The 21,122-nt window shown below is 36.2% G+C and overlaps 2 protein-coding genes across 4 annotated transcripts in view; one reads left to right on the top strand and one right to left on the bottom strand.

The window, feature by feature from the left end:
- Nucleotides 1–10,275, bottom strand: part of LOC145980285 (uncharacterized) — a 34,912-nt gene extending 24,637 nt beyond the window's left edge. Inside the window, exon 1 of the mRNA XM_083113297.1 lies at nt 10,134–10,275. Coding sequence (XP_082969423.1) covers nt 10,134–10,157 — 24 coding nt within the window. The 5' untranslated portion in view covers nt 10,158–10,275. The remainder of the gene's footprint in view (nt 1–10,133) is intronic.
- Nucleotides 10,276–10,369: 94 nt separating this feature from the next.
- Nucleotides 10,370–21,122, top strand: part of EndoB (SH3 domain containing GRB2 like, endophilin-B) — a 41,962-nt gene continuing 31,209 nt past the window's right edge. For all 3 annotated transcript variants that reach the window (XM_083113299.1, XM_083113298.1, XM_083113300.1), the window contains exons 1-4: nt 10,370–10,493; nt 13,842–13,983; nt 18,027–18,155; nt 19,417–19,579. In XM_083113299.1, coding sequence (XP_082969425.1) covers nt 10,431–10,493; nt 13,842–13,983; nt 18,027–18,155; nt 19,417–19,579 — 497 coding nt within the window. In that variant the 5' untranslated portion in view covers nt 10,370–10,430. The remainder of the gene's footprint in view (nt 10,494–13,841; nt 13,984–18,026; nt 18,156–19,416; nt 19,580–21,122) is intronic.

Genomic DNA, 21,122 nt, shown 5'->3' with positions numbered 1-21,122 from the left:
TCAATGCTCACTCCGGTCCTTAACCCCTGGTAGCAGCCCCTCGCGCAGAGATTAGGCTAACTCTTCCTCCATTGTACTCGACACGTTCAGAGAGGCCAACTCAGTAGGGTTCAGTCTTCTATTCAATCCAGCGATGAATCTTTAATAAATCATAACTCCCGTATTTCTGTTCTGATTAGGCTCAAATCTTTGAATCAGTACTTTCATGATGTGGTCTTCCGCTGGTTAAAATCTCATCCAATTCGGTCCATTGGTTTAGAAGTTGCATTTTTCTTGCTATTCCCATAAGAATACATGTAAATCCGAATTCGGGCGAAAAACTGTGGTTGAGCAAGCTAGTGCTGACTAAGACAGTTCGCTAGACACCTGTATTCGCGACGGATATTAATATTACCAATTGCAATTAATTCCTACTAACGGGCAATTAGATTAATTACTTGTCACTCAATATTTGACCGTTATAAAGGGAAGGGTCAAAGCGAAAGGAATCTATACAATAAGAGAAAAAAATTACCACAGAAGCCAGACCACTTGAAAATAGTCAGTCCAAACATACATCTGTAGTGACGTCACTCGCCCCTTCGAGCAATAGCGACAACAATCACGATGCTTCCACAGGGTGTTTACCAAAATAACATACAAAATTCTAGACTTATTGACCTTTTTATCGTTTTTCTTAACCTTTATTCGAACCCTACATAAGTAAAGTTGGAAATTAGCAATTAGGAGAATAAATATTTATTTAATGAAAAAAACTATCAAAAGGCTAGTTAAGTTGTCTCGTCCCTATATATTTGCGATTGCTCCCCCATCCATCTTATCTCGCCGCTATAAAATAATATACATACAGTGTTGCGAAGTATTGACATACAGGGGTTTATCCAGGATTTTTCCCTTGGGGGGGGGGGGGTGTTGAAAAATTTTGGGGAGTGTAAGTTTGGGGAAGTTAAGTGCATATTTTGGACAGTTTTAAAAATGTTCGCTCTAATTCAATTTGTTCATGGATGTTTCTAGAGATTAACCCCCTCCCTTCCCTTCACGTAACATTTCAGAAGAAAAAAGATGTCAAATACAGGAAAAGATGGAAAATAGATGAATGTTAACATTTCAGTTTAACGTTTCGAGTATTGCTTTCCTTCCGATAATGTTCAGTACTTGATTTAATCAATCGTTAGACAAAACAAAATTTTAACATATTATTACCAGGAATCATTTCATGCAATTCTCAAGCTAGTTATAAAGAAATTAGGAACACGCAATATTTTAACTGTATTTGTATAGTTCTTGCCGTAGGTGTAACTGAGTTCAACTTGGGGGTGCCCAATTGAAATACCAATGAGAATGCATTGCATGGGTGTGCGCACACTTTCCTGTCTGAAGTAGTAGTAATAAATACAGATATAATATGACTTATATAAACTATGACCCTGCCAGCGAAGCAAGCAAGAACATTTTTAGAACAATTTCTTTGCAAACTGATTATGCATATTATTAGTTAAACATAGCGACAGTATCCCATGATGTTTACTCTTTACAATCTTGCTTTGCTCGTTCGTTGAAGACTTCAATATGAAATTCCTTGGCCGATTTCGTTCAAAAGCAATATCAGGTATCTATCAAACGTGCATCCCAACTTCCCACTATATTTTAACGTCTTCATGGCCATGCTCTAAATATATCGAGTTTCATTACTTCATTTCAGTTTGTGAATCATCGTTTAAACAGAGATTTGAAAACACCAGCAGAATTTGGAACTCACTCGCTACATAGAACTATTAAAATTATACATGCTTATTTTCTAACTGTTAGAACAGGAGGGGGCAGGGGCCATGTGGTGAGGTAAAGAGGACGCCGAACGAGCAAAGCAAGATTATAAAGAGCAAACATCATGGGATACTGTCGCTATGTTTAATAATATGCATATGCATTATACCCTTACGAAACTTTGGAAAATACGCTTGACGCTTTTGAGAGTTCATCTTTCAAATACTAAATGAGAGACTCCAGGGAATTAGGAGTCACGTGCCTCTTTGCCTTAAAAGAAAACGAAATAACATGTGCAAATAAACGCATGGCATGTTAACTGCAAAAGGAAGGCAAGGAAATTTCACTTCTAAATTGAGGCAATGCTTCATTTTCAATTATTTAAAAATTGAATAGCATTTATTTCACTATCCAACACAAAGAGCACAATGAACCAAACAAATTTTCTCTTTTCCAGCAGGCAGTGGCAAGCGCCGTCGTGCCCTCACTGGTGCGCCTTGGTCAGATATAAATTTGGGACTTAATGTAAATTAAATTTCTTTATGTTTAATTCCTTGCACTCAGGCCCTTAGCCAGGAATTCTTTATAGGGGGGACAAAGTCAATCCTAGAGGGGGCAAATTTTTAATATATTGTGTCGCATTGGCAGATATAGCAGGGTACACAGAGGCACTTAACACCTCCCCCAAAAGAGATGAAAGGGATGATATCTTGAAACTGCAACGGACCAAAAAAAAATAAAAAAATCGAGCAAATTGCATTTTTTCGATAATGACCTTTCCAGATTTGCCAAAGAATATAAAGTTTAACATAAATAGGCTAATAGGGACTGTATCTACTGGATATTTACAGGTTGATAATGTTAATAGACGATTAATGGGCCTCTCTGCAGAACTGACTAAGGGAGCCCTTTATAAATCATGCTTCAGGGCCTCCCCGATGGCGCAGTGGTAGCGTCCTCGTCTTGTAATCAAGTGGTCCCGGGTTCGATACCCTGGTGGAGGCAAATAGTGGTTTGGATCCCACTTTCAACTGTAGGTCCAGTCCCGATTAGCCTTAGTGTGCATAAAGTGGACTTCAAACACCAATTCAATCAATCAATAAATCATGCTTCATAATGATTCTTTCTAGTTTCCAGTATGCAAGATTTTTCCGCACAAAGGAATCTAACGAGAATCCAACAACACCATTGTGTTGTGTTATGCAAGAAAAATCGAATTAATTAAATAGTAATTGTTACATATTATCTACACTTTGATGAATTGTGTAAAAATTTGTAATACATTTTTTTGTACTTGCTAAAACATATGTCCCTTAGTCCACCACGGACTATTTCCTCCAAAGGGGAGACTCTTGCATCACTACAGACAACGTTTGTCCAATGGTTACGTTAATCATTTTGCAAAATATTGTGTGAATTGTATTATATTATAGTTGAAATACATGTTTTGACACCTGACAAACAAATAGGAACACCTTGATTGATCAATGACTTCTTGGATTACAGTGTCATCATTAATATTTCATATTAAGTTTCATAGTAAGAAATTGTTTTAATAGAGCGCAAATAATTTTACGGAGCGCCATGTCATTCTCTTTAACATTTTTTTCCTCATATAGATCGTTTTGCTCGCAGAGCCGACGCCCAACGCCCCATAACTATGGCTTTGAACGTGTACTATAAGAACAGAAGACATTACGAGCGAAGCGAGCAAGAAATTTTTACGAAATGTTTTTTTATTGTATAAAATTTGATATCGAGAGGGGGGGGATTGCCCCTTGGAAGTGTCCTTGGCCGTCTCTAAGAAAAATGCAAGGAACTCGTAAAAACTAATTCCATCATGAGTATCCAATTTTCCTGCTATTCTTAGATTCTCCTGCTATTCTTAGATTCTCCTAGTCTTGTTTTTTTTACTTCAATGTTTGCTTCCCCTAGAATAGACTTCCGTCCAAGGTCGGGAGGGTGGTGGTGGGGGGACAATTCCCCCTGCCGCCCTGTGGTTGCGGCACTGTTTATGAGTCTTCATGAATTTCACATCATTTATTGTTGCGATTAGCTATAAGTGGCAGAAAAGCAACGCTAAGTAACAAAAATCAAATATCCACTCCCTCTCTCTACCACATGAATCACTTACCAAAAAGGTAATCCCCCCCCAATCCTGATACGACATTATACTGAATCCCACACACCTTCATAAATCCCAAAATCAATAAGTGTCTTTGTTCTGTTGCTAGAGTAATTGTAAAGATGAGTGAGAATTCCAGGTGTTCTGTATTTTTCACAGGGGGGGGGCAAATCAGGCTCTCAGGGGGGCAATTGCCCCCTGCCCCCCCCTCTAGCTACGAGCCCCTTACACTTCCTTTGCTTCCTCTGAAAAGTTGAATAAAATTAAACATGTCATTATGTCAAGGAACCGACTAGATACAAAGGGAAAGACAATTTTTACTAAAGCTATATCTTTGCAAACTGACAATAACTTTAATTTAATAGGGTGCCAGTAATTTCACAGGGCACCACGACGTTCATGCTTTTCTATATTTATCTGTTTTGCTTGATCGGCACCCCATTTGTACCTAGCGCCCAGGCAAGCACCCCACGTGGACCCTCCCCTCTTTCAACTTTCTTTCTAATAGTATATAATTTCCTTTACGAAGGTTAAGAACTCTTGGAGGCACAAAAATGGTTCTTTATGAAATACTTGCCATTTTATATCGAATACTCTGTCAGTAAATTTTATATTGGTACTTTATGAATATCGGTTGGAAGAAATTATACCTACATATAGTGTCACTGATTTTCTATTCACCACTTTCGGTTTCTTTGTCTGGTTTTTCATTTTCTCTATATTCTTCGACAGTTTTGCAGTCAAGGTTCAGACATTGTTATACACTAAACAGAACGACAACACACGACGGAGATGCTACACTGAGACTGACCTAAGGCATTTGAGCATTTGACTGTTCTTTTCTCTACCACTCCAAAATCATTCATCTCGCCAAGTTACAGAAAATAGTGTTGCTAACCATAGTAACAGAATTCACTACAAGGAGTCGAACCTGTAACTTTGAATTTCTTCCCTTACTTTTATCGTACATTTTTCACATGAAAGAATCGAAAGGAAAATGCAACAAAATGTAAATTTCATTGACTCAGGGGTTGAATAATTGAATTTACGAATCTAACGTATTTAAGAAATATATAAGGTATTCAAACGTTGAACTGTCAACACTGTGCGCGGAATGTGCTCCCTGGAAGGAGGGCGAAAGGTCAATTTGACACTTTTCAGATGGCAGTGTAGCCTTCCCTACCCTTTAGAGCTGACCGAAGCCTTGTCAAGGGAGCTAGTGTTTCCAGGAAATAACCATGCTGCATATTCCACCCTCCTTCCTCGATTCTTTGGTTTTAGTTGATCGAAAGGTCCATTGGACTATGCTTCTTCAGCTACAAATGATTCCTTTCTGTTAATGTTGAAGTATTGTCATTCTATTGTTGATATAAACATACATATTTACACCCCCCCTGTAGGGGGGGTGTTCCACTTTTCTGCTTGTGGGGGTGTTCACCAAAATTTGGGAGGGTGTTGGGAGGTGTTAGGGGTGTGTGGATAAATCACTGCACGTGACCATACATCACAAATACACCGGCCCGGAAGATATTGCAGACACCAAATACACTCACTACTTGACTCCAAATCAACGAACTAGACGACTGTGTTGCACCGTGCAACCAACTAGACGCTTCGGTGCAAAGAGTCAAAAAGTGCAGCGAAGTAGACGGGGCTACTGATAGAGCCTCTGCTGGCATGGTTATTTCAAGTGTACTATCGTCTTTAGAATCTTATCAGACTGCAAAATAGATGACAGCGGTAACCCCGAAGATATCTATAGGGTTACCACACACACGATAGTGACATTTTCCACGCATTTCAGCATGAAGATTCAATGAGCAAACCGTTGCCAAGAAAATTTGTTCGCTTTGATGTCCTCTAAACACTGCGAAAGTTGGCGTATGGCGACTAGGGATGGCCATATCCGGATATCAGATTATATCCGAACAGTTTTATCGTTTATCACTCTTATGGACTGTCCATATTCTTTTATTAGTCATTTTCGTATTTCACTGTACAGATTTTCTACAAATTCATCAAATCTGTTCTATCCGGAGTATATGTTGCATCCGAAATGGATATCGAATTTTGGGGCCATCCCTAATGGCGACACCTTGTATATATTGAAGTAGAAAATATATACAGTAAAATAAAATATGATAGAATGTCCCTATTAGTTGAGGCAAAACTGGCATTGCCGCCACAGTTTTCGCTTGTATTTACTAACATAGAAATTAACGTTATCGCCGTATAATCAAGATTTTTCAGATTCGATTATCGGCGACGCCATGTTTCAATTTCAAACCGAACTGAAAAGTCTATTTGCACAGTACCACGTCAGTAGCAGGCCCGTAGCCAGGGGGGTCTAGCCCCCCTGGACCTGCCATCAGCCCCCTTGACATTAGGTAAAACTATTTTGTGTAATTTATTTCCAGTGAAGAGTGAAAATGTAGACAGCTCACAATTTTAAGGATTAATCCACAGAACATGAACAGCAGCTATTACATTCGCTCATCTTGTTTATGAGCAGACGTCGAAGTAGCTGCAAGTATTTAGAAGATTATCTAGACTTTGCAAGTTCTTTCATAGGTGCTTCTTTATCTGTGCCTTCACTGTCACTGTTGCGACCTCCCGTTTAGGCAGAAATCTGTGACTTTGATGTAATCGTGCAAATTCCCTTCGCATCTGCATCAAAGGTCAACTCCCAAGTTTTGGGAACGAAGGAGAGTTTCATTGCTTCGGCCGGGGGTGAAATGTACTGTAGGCAATGTGATTGAATATTGTGCGTTCTTTTGTGTGTGATATACATATGTGTATCATCTAAAGTAATATTGAGTGTGCAGTGGTTCCCAAAGTGTGCACCGCGGCACCCTGGTGCGCCGTGGCTGGGTTTCAGGGTTGCCGCGAAACGTTACAATATTTTCACTGAAATGATTATTGTTCCAAATATTTGTTTATTTAGTACTTTTTACATGTAAAATGTTTCTGAATTTGAAATGTGTAATTTTTTTTTTAACTAAGGCAAGCAATCTAACCACGCTAATTGGGCGTTGCAAGTGCAAGATAGGCCCACATTCTGACTAGGGCGCAGAGGAAAAATCTGGAAACACTAGGAGCGCCGTGAAACGAAAAATTTGTGAACCTCTACGGTAAGGAATGATTTCAGTAATCAATTAACACTCCAAGAGATGGTTTAAAAGATGTAGAAAAATGTAGTATCTGTATGATATTTATAAATTTTATATAAGTTAATGACCCCCCCCCATCTTCATATAATACTTTTAACTTTCTGAAAAATGAACTTTGTTTACAAAGCCCCCTGATAACCCACGCCCCCTCCCCCGGGAGATCAATTCTAGCTACGGGCCTGGTCAGGAGTCCTAGGTTCGAATCCCAGCCTGGGTGTCCTTTTTGAGTGTCCCTCCAAGTTCATCATATCATCACACATAATCTTCGCGATTAGCCAAAAGTGGCAGGAAAGCGAAGTAAAACCAAATTATTAAAAAAAAAACTTTGTGCTATTTATTTTTGTACTTCTTGGACTGTGGAAAGGATACTATTGAAGGAATCAGTTTTATGTTCCTCTAGCTTTTTTTCTGATATATAACGGTTTTCTAAAAAAACAACAACAATGCAGTCGGCTGGAGCAAGTTCAGTTCCACGTGCTTTTGACTTGAGAAAAACCGACAACGAACAAACGGTCTTTTGTGCCTTTGAAATGCCGACATGCGAGACATAGCCGTTGGATAAGTGAAATTGTCTCCAGACAGGTCAAACTTTTTCATTAAAGAAATTTATGGTTGTGTTAAAGGAAACTTCAATTTTGGTTTATTTCACCATGTAATGAATTGTTACATCGTATTTTGGTTATTTAAAGAGTCTTTTTCCCTCGCTAGGTTAATCACGACGATGGAAAAGGAACGTCATAAAACATCCAGATATATTTATTAAAAGTTATTTGTAATCCTATGAAAGCTAGCTTCTCATACGAACTATAACTATAGTGCCCTTTGTTAAACTAAACTAAGTCCGTGGAGCAAGAACCCCTTAAAGACCAAGACCTGCCAATCCCATCAACGCTATCTTTTTTATCCTCACAGTTCTGGGCCATCATTGAAAGATTTGGAGCCCTCACCCCGTAAAACTCAAAATTCGCTCGAGATTGATTTTGATGCAATAGTCTTCAATTATTTTGATTCATTTGCCATGGATGCACAGTAATGAAGGTTACTTTCAAGGACTTCGATTAGGCAGCCGATGCTTTGATGGTAAAGAGGTCGACCCACGATCTTTCCACTATGTTCTGGGTTCAAATCCAGACCAATGTCACCCTCATCGTGCGATTAGCCCTAACAGGACAGTGACTCAAAATAAAAGTACAAATGTAGTTATACACAGTATCGGCCATTAAGGGGGCCCAGGGGTAGTTGCCCCACACTATATGGCCTCAAAAACTGACCCCCAAGTTTTGGCAACAGCCGCTACTGGTTACAGATTCATATGCCCATTCCATGCACTGGTTGGGACTTCAGTCCAGAATCGTAACTGAATGCCCAAAGTTTGCAAATTACATGCGAGACATATTATCAAAAACTGAATTTAAGAATGGTGGCGGAATTGCTTGCGCTAAATGCTCTCGTTATGAATGCACCGATTGGGACTTCAATCCAGAACCCTTCGTTTTAAAAAGAACTGAATACCCAAAGTTTGAAATTACATGATAGAACTTATGAAAACTGAATTTAAGAATTGTCAAAACCTCCACACAATTGATTCGCATTGAAGTTAATTTACATGAACATCAGATAATCCCTTCAGAAAATTTACACACAAAATGGTTTATATAAGTAATACAATTCGACAACGTTTATTCGCTTGTGTGATGTTCAACTATAGATTTTAAAAAAGAAAAATGACGCCAGAACCCCATTAGCGAGCGATAACGCAATTTCAACGATCGTGTATGTGATGAAGTAAATTTTTAAAATATCAATATTTCGATTAGCAACTAACAGGCATTCGAAATTTAATAAAAATAAGTGCTGGGTAGGACCCAAATTTATAAGCTGTACATGTAAAAGAGAGATCAATTTACGTACATTTACAAAACTACTTTTAAAAAAATTGCACCGGCTTTGATCGAAACTGTTTTGTCTAATTCCAATCTGGCCAACGAAGTGCCCGGGTACGAGTCCCGGTCCAGGCAGGAGTGAGAGGCGCGACACACAAATATAGAATAAAGAATCGGCTGATCTTAACAAATCTTCCATTTCTCTTTAAATCTGCATAAATGCAAAAAAATCTTTACAAATAAGTGATTATTCTAGTTCTGCCTCATAAGTAACAGACTATTTTCTCATATTACAGAAGAGTAAGCCCAAACCATGTATCGTTCGGTCTGGCAATTCGCAGTTTTTATACAAAAAAAAAACCGGGAACACCTGCTTGACTAAAATTTTGGCTCAGATGTAAAAATACTCAAATATGGGGAAATCTCACAATTACTCCACGTTAGAGTGGTATCTTAACGATTGAAATTCACTCCGATCGACCAAATAAATATCCAGGTAGGATGGAGGAAATTCTGGCAATTCGCAGTTTTAACTGAAAAGGAACAGGGAATACCCTGCTTGACTAAAATGTTGGCCTACTTTTAAAAAGTACTCAAATGGAGGAAAATATAACAAGTATAAAACTAATGGCTAGAAAAAAGGCGCACCATCCTCATTGTAATTTGCCCTCCTAACGTCGTTTTTATATCCCTAGACTAATCGCAACGACGAGGATTAGACGAATAAATGACTGAACAGGAACCCTATTCAAGAATTGAACCCATAACCTTTGGATGCGAAATATTGAAAAACACTCCACCACTCTGCCAGTGCATAAACCTATTTTATAGTTATAACCGCATAAATTCTGGTTTCCAAGTTTACGCTAATTACTATACCATGAAGACCGGCTGGTGATATTTTAAGAAAATAAATATCAAATTATCTTTTCACGTGTTTATAATTGACTAAATGTGTTAATTTTTTCAAAAAAATTACACATGCAAGGGTTTTAAATTTTGTTAGATAACACGTAAAATTAAAACTCGCGGCAATAATTTAAAAAGGAAAAATTAAAAAGAGCGTCAAATACAGATACAAAGGATGGTAAAATAGGCTTTTTCCTAACGCTTAAAAAGTACATATTAAACACACTCTATGACCTGTAATCAAAACAAAATTGTGAACAAACGACTGCAGTCGCAACTTACCAATTGCTTTATCTTCGTAAACATGTCTTTGCTTTTTCCAGCCACTTAAGTTGTCCAGTCCTCCTTAACTCTGTAAAACACCGAGGTTAAATGACTCATGAGTTGCCGTGCGTGTTGCTCACGAACGTATGATTCACATGGCTAACAAATTTCGCGGTAAATATCCGAAGTAGATTAGCTTGCAATTTTGACCAATGAAGGTGCAGTTTGGAACACCCGCCTGTGATGACGTCACGGGGCAGGGTTGAAGTATGATTAGAAAGCCCTCCAGTGGTTTAAGATCAATACGAATACAAGATGGACTTCAACGTAAAGAAGATGGTCGGTGATGCAGGGACATTTTTTAGCCGTGCCGTGCAAGTGAGTATTATGAAATGAATGAACACGCCTTCTTTGGAATCCTGAAATTCAAATTATAATACTGCGAGCCTAGGAAGAATTTTATTGATAAATATTGAATGTGATCGTATTTGTAGAAATTGCTCAAAAGTTTTGATGTTTTTTAATTTAATGAATGTGTGTGTTTTTTTAAAAAATCAATAAAGTTTGTCTGCATTGCGTATATTTTACAAGTGTATTGAATAAGTTTATTTTCTCACAGATACGTATCAGACAATTACTTGTACATTTTGACGTATCGCCCATGCAAAGTGACAGAAGTACACGGTTGATTACCCGTGTGAAGCCTATCTTTGTCAGAATTGTTCGTGCCGGACAATGTCAAAATCCTTGTAAATAATCGTAATTTGTGATTCTCTTACCATGCTTCTCAATATTTCTGTGACAGTTTTGTGAAAAAAATCGTCTTTTGACTGATACAAATTGTAAATAAAATATTTGTGCCTGGTTTGAACTTTGAACTTTTAAGAAATTTTAATCTTGATCTTGCACCCAATATGTAAGAAAAGTCTTTGTCTTTTCTGTCTTGGCATACTGAAAATAGGTCAGGCGTCTTTGAATTCATGTTTGGCCTCACAGCCAACTTTCGAGATATGAACTGACTATTTTCATGTACATTTCTGATTAGTTAATTTAATGATCGTGGTTTTTTGTTGGTACAAAAATTCAAGCTGGTACTAATCTGGGAACGAGTTTACAATACCGGACCACTCCAATTTTTATGAAATTTCGCCTACTCCCTAATTGTGAACTAATCACGAATCTGCATGTAATAGGCGGTCAAGTATGGAAATCGAGAAAAAAACAAAATAAACTATGGTTGCTTAACGTAACGTAACCCTACCATGAGAACAATAGCTCCATGGAAAACGCCATTTTCTCAACATGAAGAAATCAATAGACAAGACAATGTATAGTTCTCTTAACTAAAATATTAATTTTTCTTTGTATTTATGCTAATGGAACCTAACCTAACAGGCCTAACCTAACCTCGTAGGCATTCCTCGTCTGATGTCAGCAAGGTTGCTGTGCGTAAAGGAAGATCATTAACAAATTTCGAAAGAAATATGGTTCTGAATTGCTGTGTATGGACAATCACCGTGGTAAATCGCAAGGTCTACACGTAAATGTGCAATTTCAACAAGTGACCACCAAATGTGAACTACAGATACGGGTAACAGTAGTATAAGCCGGAGACACATTAAACTCGTTTGTTTTCAAATAAAAATCATTGCTACTTACCTCATATGCATAGCGGAAGATTTTTCAAGCTGGGGATCACTTTTTTTCCATGAAAAAAGCGTTATTTTTAACATTATAATCATTTATTGGTCGTTGCTAATTCGGCGGGCAAATTTTGACTCACGTTGTCTATCGTCAGCTGATATGCAGTATCGTCAGCTGATGTGCAGTGTTTCCAAACTTATGAACCGATAAATGCCGCACAAACTATTCATGAAAGGTTTTGAAGCGAAAATTGAGGCTAGACTCTACTTTACATCCTTATCTGCATGGTGATTGCTTCTTTGCGTTCGTGGTGCGGCACCCGGCATCTCTTCGGGTAAGTACCTTTTTCTTTTTACACTTTCTGTTCACGATAGCTCCACTATCCATTCACAGGGTCGAGGTATGCCTACGAGGTTAGGTTAGGCCTGTTAGGTTAGGTTCCATTAGCACTCATTTCACCTATAAATATGTGCTTCATCATCTAAAAAAAATCCTCAGTACGTTCAATTGCGCATCTCTTCGGGTAAGTACCTTTTTCTTTTTACACTTTCTGTTCACGATAGCCCCACTATCCATTCACGGGGTCGAGGTTAGGTTAGGCCTGTTAGGTTAGGTTCCATTAGCACTCATTTCACCCCTAAATATGTGCTTCATCATCTAAAAAAATACTCAGTACGTTCAATTGCGCATATCCGGACATCGGTTTTTCTCGATTTACTCCTTCAGGAAATTTTTGCTCGCTTTGGGATTTACGTTGTTGAATTCCTTATAAAATAAGCTTTCCAACGATATATGACACGTATTCCTTAGGAAAAGGACGTAAACTAGAGTCTTACCTTACATTGGAAAAAAAAAAAACCTGCTCACACGTCATCTTGTCAAACTTCCGCGTGGTTGCTACACTGTGAGGGGGTTACATAACCGAATGCACGGAACATTTGATTCACGTAGTCGACGGTAACGGCGGCACGAGCTATAGTACAACGGAGATGCATGATTGACGAAAAATACCTTATTTACAGGCAAAATATGTTGCACGATTCTAAAAAACAATTTCTCCGGCTTCAGAAAGTCCCCAAGAACGCAATTCCGTAAGTACTTTCTCGTCTTTTCTCCTGTAAATTTTAAGAAATCAGTCTCCGGCTTATACTACTGTTACCCAGATACGTCATCAGGACACCGAAATTTGTAAGTAGGCAAAATTTTATAGTAATAGGAGAGTAGTCCGGTATTGTAAACTCATGCCCTAATCTGATATTCCCCGGACAGATTTCTTCATTTTTACAGAAGAAACTACTTACGGTAATAAGTTCCTGTAGCATTGTCTAACATCTGGAAGGTGTTTTGTGTGATGTGGGAATGTTTCATAGTGGAAATTCATGTTCTTTGTTGAAAATTAATTCTCCGATCCACGAACCATTGACGTGTGGTTAGTTTAGTTTCGATTAGGTTAGGCAAACATAGTTAAAATTTCGTGTCGTGGTAGTATCAGGATCTAGAAATTGCAAAATAATTGCGAACCATTGACGTGTGGTTAGGTTAGGCAAACATAGTTAAAATTATGTGAAAAATTGCAGTTACTTTGATCAAGAAAACGTGAATACACCTTACAAAATGTTCCGCGAAGCAGATAGGTAAGTACAAATGTCAAAAATTGACAAAACAAAGGAGTTATAGGTGTCTGGGGAATAAATAACAGCAGTATGATGCAACACTAGAATGGCTATTGACCAAAATTGAACCTAGGAACGGAGGCGTAACTTCTTATGATTTCTATTCCTGCATGAACAGAAGTTTCAGTATCTAGTTCTGTTTGAAAGCTGTCTAATTTAACATTCCTCAACACAGATATCATTAGCATCGCTAGTACCCGTTTTCTAGGCTTGAAAATACAGTATAAATTGACAATACTGGAAGTATCTCGGATTACTTTCAAATTCGTCATACTCACTAATTTTGGCCTCGTAATCACGAATCTGCAGTTAAAAATTGGCGGTCTGAAATACTATATAGACTACTGTAATTCATGGTTTTTCTCCTTTCTTAAAAAATTAGTCTACATCTCTTGTTCATTTTTTACAGTTCACAGAGGAAAAACTTGGCACTTCAGAGAAAACAGAACTAGATGCGCATTTCGAAAACTTGGCAGAACGTTCAGACACAACAAAGCTATGGACGGAAAAAATCCTGAGGAACACGGAGGCTGTATTAACACCAAATCCAGGTCAGTGGTATAAAATTCTTCAGCTATGCAGTCCCTGAAAATTTTTTTAAGACCCTGTGTACAATACTTACGGAATTTCAAGGTGTTTTGGCAAAACTACGTCAACTATTCCCCTTGTGGTATTTATATTTAGAAATGAGACTTGAGTATTTGAGGTTTTATTTGTATGAAGATAATTTTTCGGTAACATTATAGTATAAGGGAAATGGATTTCTTCAAAATTTACAGGATAAATTACTTGCGGAAATCATTTTCTGTAGCGTTGTGGAAGTTCGTGAATCTAGTTTTGATCCATTTTAATGCGAAAACCAGTCCTTTTCTGCGAAAACCAGTCCTTTTCTGCGAAAATCTGTCCAACATGCTGTTTGTGCTGCCGCGATTTGATTTCTGCACGAGAGTACAATGTTCCGTGTGTTAAGATGACGCAACCCCATAGTCAGTGTTTCAGCCTCGTCGTGTTTTCACTAGAACATGACGTGTCGAGTATTTTTATTTTTTTAACTATGCTTGCCTAACCTAACCTTACGGAAAATGGTTTTTGGGGCTAACGTCAATGGTTTGTGAGGCTAACATCAATGGTTTGCGATGTATTAGCATAATTTCAAATCCGGGCACGAAAGTAGGTATTTTCCGGTGAACGAGGTTGCAACACTGCATAAATCGACAAAACTCGCACAACATGCCCTGAACCAGTACGCTATCGCCCGCCATAATGTGTTACAGAATCGAAATAACAAGTAACAGTAAGTACTCGTAAATGTAAGAAATAGACATTATCTTAGTTAGAAATGAATTATTTCACCTTAGGAAATGTTCCGCATTCCAAAATAGTACGTTAGCAATGTAAAAAATATGATTTATAGGTGTTTCCCTTATACTATAATAGTACCAATTTTTCTAATCTGATGTTACTTATAATGTATCACTAGTGGCATTCGAAACTAGACAACATTTAGTCTTGTTAATTTGCATGCTTGCAATTGGTCAACAGTGCCAATGAGCGAGCTTAATGCACATGCTATTCCCATTTCATAGTTTAATTGGCCCAAGTTCCTTTTGTTTTATTGCGATTTCATCATGCTATGAATGAAATTTTTACATGGTTCAATTTCGATTTATGTCTGTTAACACATACTGTGTAGTTTTGGCGATCACTTAATATTATGTTCAATATATGCTATTGTGGTTAGGTGAGGCAGGTTAGGTTTGGTTCGCTTAGCATTAAAATAAAGTCCCTAAATGCATTCTACTAATGTTCCGATTTACTTCTACATTCATTCCAAAGCTTCTACGATATTTACTGTCGCTAGTCGACGGAGAATATCTTGTCCATGAGAAGTGTGTAAGGTAATTTTCAAGTTGTTTTGTTCAACATAACTAATTTTTTTACAAACAGCACTCATTACTTTAAAGAAGGTTCAAATTTCGTGTGACAATGCTTTGTTCTAGGAGAAATCATAAAACAATCTGAACAGTTACCATTTAATCCTTGATTTTTTTTATATTTTTTTTTGTCTCATTCAAGTAGTTCTTTTTGTACAGTTTTTGTGTTAGTGGTCAGTGTGTTCTGTGTATACTTGTACATTTTCATTTAGAGTATTACAACCTGCTTTCTCCACTACACGATTTTGACAGCAGGCAACAATCCTATCTTATCGCATTAGGTTTCCGCTTTTGAGAATTAACATATGTAAGCTGATAAAAATTATTGTTTACATGTTTTATGTGCAGCTGTCTGCATGGCTCTTGCATAATTGTCAACTCTGTTTGAAAAGCCAGACCGACATTTTGTAATGAACGTTTGAAATATTCAAAAGGGCATTTTGAAGTCATACAATAAGGATTTTAAGTAAGAGGTCATCATTTGTCAACTTGTTTTTGAATAAACGTGTAATATTTTTATTGCAATGAACTGACAAATTCTGAACAACTTAAATATGTATAAAAAGTGGCAGCATTTAATTGTTTTCAATTATATTTTTTAAAATACAATCTCACCCATTGTATTTCTCTAGTGCCAATATCTGCCACTTTCATGTATACGGTAATGTTTTGTAGCTGAAATTAAAACTCTTGAAACACATTTTGAACTTTTTTCTATTTGTGAATGATAATTGTAATAATTAGGGCTAGGAAGTTGATGCCAAGTCATATTATTTTTCTGGGCTTTGAAGACAATGCTAAACATGATAAGTCAGTTTCACTTCAGTTAGAACTAGAAAACATTGTTTTTTTTATTGTTTTTTCAGTTTTCCAGCCTTTGTGTTTTTTTGGTCATCTTTCAATATTGCATTTTTTATTTTTGAACTTTTTCCCTCCTTTCCAGTAGTTCCATGAATTTTAAATGCATTTTCTCGCATAATTTGCAAATTTTTGTTCCCTAACATGAGAAAAAGTTTAGTTTACCAGTACTTGCTTTAAAAAAATCCTGATCTTTGATTTTTCTTCAAAATAGACTATCAGTTTTGGGCCTAAATTTCAGACATTTTCATTAAAGATGGTGAAAGAAGATATAGAACATGAAATAAAGCTTAAAATGGACTGGAAACAATGCTTTTTACCACAGCTTTCTATCATTTTTTAGCAGAGTTATCATAATTATCGCAACTGTCTGCAAAGGCCAAAATTTCCGAAGTCATGAAACAAAAAATTGCCACCATTTTTAAACAGTCAAGTATTAGAAAAAATAATGCTGCTTTGAACTACCCTTGCATACGGGTTAGAACAAGAAAAATATTGAAAATTTTAAAAATGGTCAAACAACCAGTGCTATACCATTCGGTATGGATTGACCCATATGCATTCTGGATAAAATCTCTAATTTTAGTACAATTTCTGTCAGCTAAAAGTGGACACACATCATAGTAATGCTTCTCCTATGTATTCAACATTTCTAACAATATTGTGTAGTAATTAATATTAGTGGTAATTTGTCAAAAATATAACTGTGTGCCAGTGGAAGATTGGTTCGTACATTGAATACTGAAACCTGTGATATTTTTATTATGAACAATATTACATTTCTGATTTTGTAATATTATGTTGGACATGTATTGATTATGCTGTGTAACAATTTTGATTGCGGTAAAACCCTGGGAACCACTATCAAGCAATTACCAGTAGTGAAGTGTCTTTTTCATCACAACATATTACTTTATTTATGTCTAGATTTGGAGCGATTTTACAATACCGGGAATTTCTCCATTTTGTTTGAGACTTGGCATACTCACTAAATTAGGGCTCCTAATCACGAATCTGAAGTTAAAATTTCGCGCTCACGTGTCAAACTTGCAAAATAAGAGGGTCAGTCATCGCAACCAACAATGCACAATTGCTCATTATTTATCGCAAGATTTTCAGTTTCCAATACTTAAAGAACGAAATATATATATTCCTGATATTACTACGACCCTAAAATTTAACTGTTACCTAACCTAACCACGCGCCAATGGTTCGTGGGGCTAGCGCCAATGGTCCGTGGGGCTAGCCATAATTCAGGAATTTCTATACGTAAGCGCCAAATTTTAAGTGCAGATTCGTGATTAGGAGACCCAAATTAGTAAGTATCCGAAATTTCAAACAAATTGGAGAAATTCCCTGTATTGTTAAATTATACCCTAGATTTTTCTACTTTATGAGCAAGTAATAGTGGTAACATAGTTATTTTCTGTTAGGACTGTCCCTTTCTTCTCCAACTATACCTAAGCCATCACAATATTCCATATAGTTTCCGTGATATGACACGTGTGTCATATGGTGTGTTTGTTCGTCCACTCAATTTGATAATCTTCAAATTTTCAAAAATTTGTAACTTTCAACATATTGTTGGACAAGTCTAATATTACGTACTTGTCATGTTGGACCAAGTATCTACCAATAAGAAAATTGGAAGCAAATACGAGACTATGAAGCAACTTTTTGTCTTTCAATTTGGTGATTCCATGTGGAATGACCCAGGTTTATTTATGCAGCCTATTGAAGGAGGCTTGTTTAGGCCCATTTAAAGGATTTCACTACTAAAAGATGTGCTTGTATCATTGTAGGGAACCGGGTTGAAGACTTCCTGTTCGACAAAATTGAGAAGAAGAGACCAAGTAGGTTAAGCAACCTAGAATACTTGGGGTTGGATATGATAGATGCTGGAAATGAATTTGGCCCAGGGACAGCATACGGTATGTATCAGGTGCTTTTGTTTTGTAATTACTATTAGCTTCTTAATTGTGTTCAAAGTTTAATCAAATGAACTTGAATTTCTAAGTAGCTGAGAATCATGACCTATCTTATTTTCTTATTTATGTATGAGTCCCAAGTTACATTCCCAGAGAACCCCCCATTGGTTTGGATTCTATAAACTGTTAATGGTCACGTTACAATTACTGGTAGAGAAGATATGAATAAATATTTATCCCTTATGTATGAAGATGATTTGCTTTTAGTAAAAATGCGTTAATCTTCATGGATTTCATGCATAACCAAAAGCATTTTGTTACACTTATTATTAAAAATGTACTTCTTGTGTTTGTAACTTCTTTATGTGGTAGACTAGAAACTTTAAGGTAGTTCAAAATAATTTATAATTGTCAGTATATGTGTGGATTCCATTGGAGATAGACCATATAGATCTACAAGAGTTTTGTTTATAAATATTCATAGTTTCACACATGATATAAGGAAATTACTTTATAAATGTGGGATTCCTTTTAACACTGTTAATTAAAACTGCATCATTTTCAGTGACATGGCATCTATACGCTGGAAGTGTTGTTCGGAACAATATTTTTTTTTTCGTCCTTCGCAAACTAAAAGTTTTAAGAAATATTTCTCAAATGTAGTCCCAGAAAATTTCTCTCCTTTTCTTATGAGAAATAATTGAGAACTTTTTTCTCAAACTAAATTGTTGTATGTCAAAAACATTTCACTTTCTGGATCAATGTAGAAGGGTTTGTTTTAAAATATTTGTAGATTTGATTGCTTGTATAGCTTTTCCTCTTTAAATACTCCAATTTCCAATCACACATTTTTCTGGAGACTGTTCCGGGATTTTGCATAACACAAGGGATCCTTCAGTTACCGGAAAACATGACAGTAAATAAACTCAAGATTTTGAGTTTAATATGAATTTTGAATTTTAATTAATTTAATTTCTAAACAAAATATGGTTGGAAAGTGTACTTCAAACATTTAAGCACCAAAAGCTAACTACAGTGAACCTCAATTTTATGTTTGTGGGTTTTTACATTTTCCCACATTTTAAGATTTGTCACCTTAATCTCCAGTGAAAAGTGTAAAATTGAGAATCCATTGTATGCATGCCAATTGGTATCGTCTCAGGTCAAGTTTCAACCTTTATTTTTTAATAATGGAAAATATAGTTCCATGTCTATGTTTGAGTGTAATTCCATTGATTAATTCTGTTTATTTTCTTGTACTTAGGTAGTGCATTGATCAAGGTTGGCCAGAGCGAACAGAGGCTAGGTGCTGCGGATCGTGACTTTATTGGAACCGCCGTGAACTGTTACGTCCAGCCACTTAGGAAATTCTTAGAAGGCGAGATGAAAACAATTATTAAGGAGAGGAAACTGTTGGAAAATAAGAGGTAATGTTGAAATGTGTTTTTTGTTTGTAATTTTTAAGAGCTTCTGCTACCTAGTAATTTTTTTAAAAAAATAAACATTTCAGGGAGATGTAAGACTTATTTTTGTCAGTACAGTAGAGTTCAATATGTACGTCATGAAGGTGAATGACCATTTGGAAGACAGTGGTCTCACACGTAGCTTTTCCAAGGATGTTGACTGTGCATCAGAGCCACATTGCTTCACCATTGTATATATAGCCTTGTACCAAGTTTCTTTGCATTCAAATGCTTCCAATACATATTCTTTACCACTCACTTGGCTTCTTCAGAGATGACAAACCAGGAGGTGAAAGTTGTAGTACTACATGTTCATGTTGCAGGATAAAATGTTAGTTCCTAAGGTATGACAATAAATATAATACATTGTCATAACTACATTTGAAAATGGTTAGGCTAAGTCCAAAGTTCCACATTTGTGCAATATTTATAATAATTTAGTCATAAGATTGCTCAAAATTTTATTCAAATAATACAATTAAATGTCTGAAATTACTACTTAAACCTATTCCATTAAATATCATGTTTAAAAAAGCCAATTTGTATATCATGACAAAATTATCAAATTGTGAAATATTCTGAATTCATATTCATAACAGTTATTTTTGACTGACAAAATGAAAAACAAATATTTTAAATCATATGTGTTCTTTCTGACAAGAAAGATATGATACTTTCAAATTTATAATTAAATTTATTGAAATTATGTACATTTGCATTGGCATCAAGGTTTATATACAAAGGTCAACTCTTTAAAATTGTTCAATGTATAATATGATGTCATACTTTGTATTTTGTATAAACATTCAAAAAATGGTAATTGTAATCATTAGATAAGTATATTGTGATATACATAGTAAAATAGCTGTAACAGAGCAAATATGTACATTTACTAAACAAACATTCAAGGTGTTAAGCAGTTATGGACAAAAATATAAAACAAGAACAATTGAAGATAACTCATACTAAAAAATCTGGCTTGAACTAGTTGCTCTAATACTAGTGGTCTGTGACTTTAAAAGGATCTCAGGATGGAAAAAAGATAAGGACAGATTTAGCAATAGGGTATGGTGATATATTTGTACAATAATTGTTGCTTTTAAAGCATTAAACTGGGCAATGTTATAATAACTTGGATGTTTAAGTTATATAGAAGCCTTTTATGACTCGAATGAACTTTGAATATGATATAATCTTATAAAGATTCGAAAGTTGTGGAATGACACTGATATGTATAAGAGATGCCATGTTGAATTGGAAGCAGTGAATAGGTATCTGTTTTCATCTTCCTTAACGGGCAGGCTTGTAAACGTTACAGTTCCTGAAATGAGTGCTTTGAGGAAGGTCGCATAGAGTGACACTTATATGTTCTACGTTTGGAGGTGATTTGATCAGATGATGAATTTCGAAAACTGAAGCTCAGAATTGTAGATACAAAGACTTGCTTTATCCTGGAAGGAGATAACAAAGATATATATATTTTTTTATGTATAGCATTGATATCTTA

This window comes from Lepisma saccharinum, chromosome 27, assembly GCF_977018435.1.
Source record: "Lepisma saccharinum chromosome 27, izLepSacc3.1, whole genome shotgun sequence".
Taxonomy (NCBI): domain Eukaryota; kingdom Metazoa; phylum Arthropoda; class Insecta; order Zygentoma; family Lepismatidae; genus Lepisma; species Lepisma saccharinum.
Note: the sequence above shows the minus strand (reverse complement) of the source record. Positions and strands in the feature narration are given on the sequence as shown.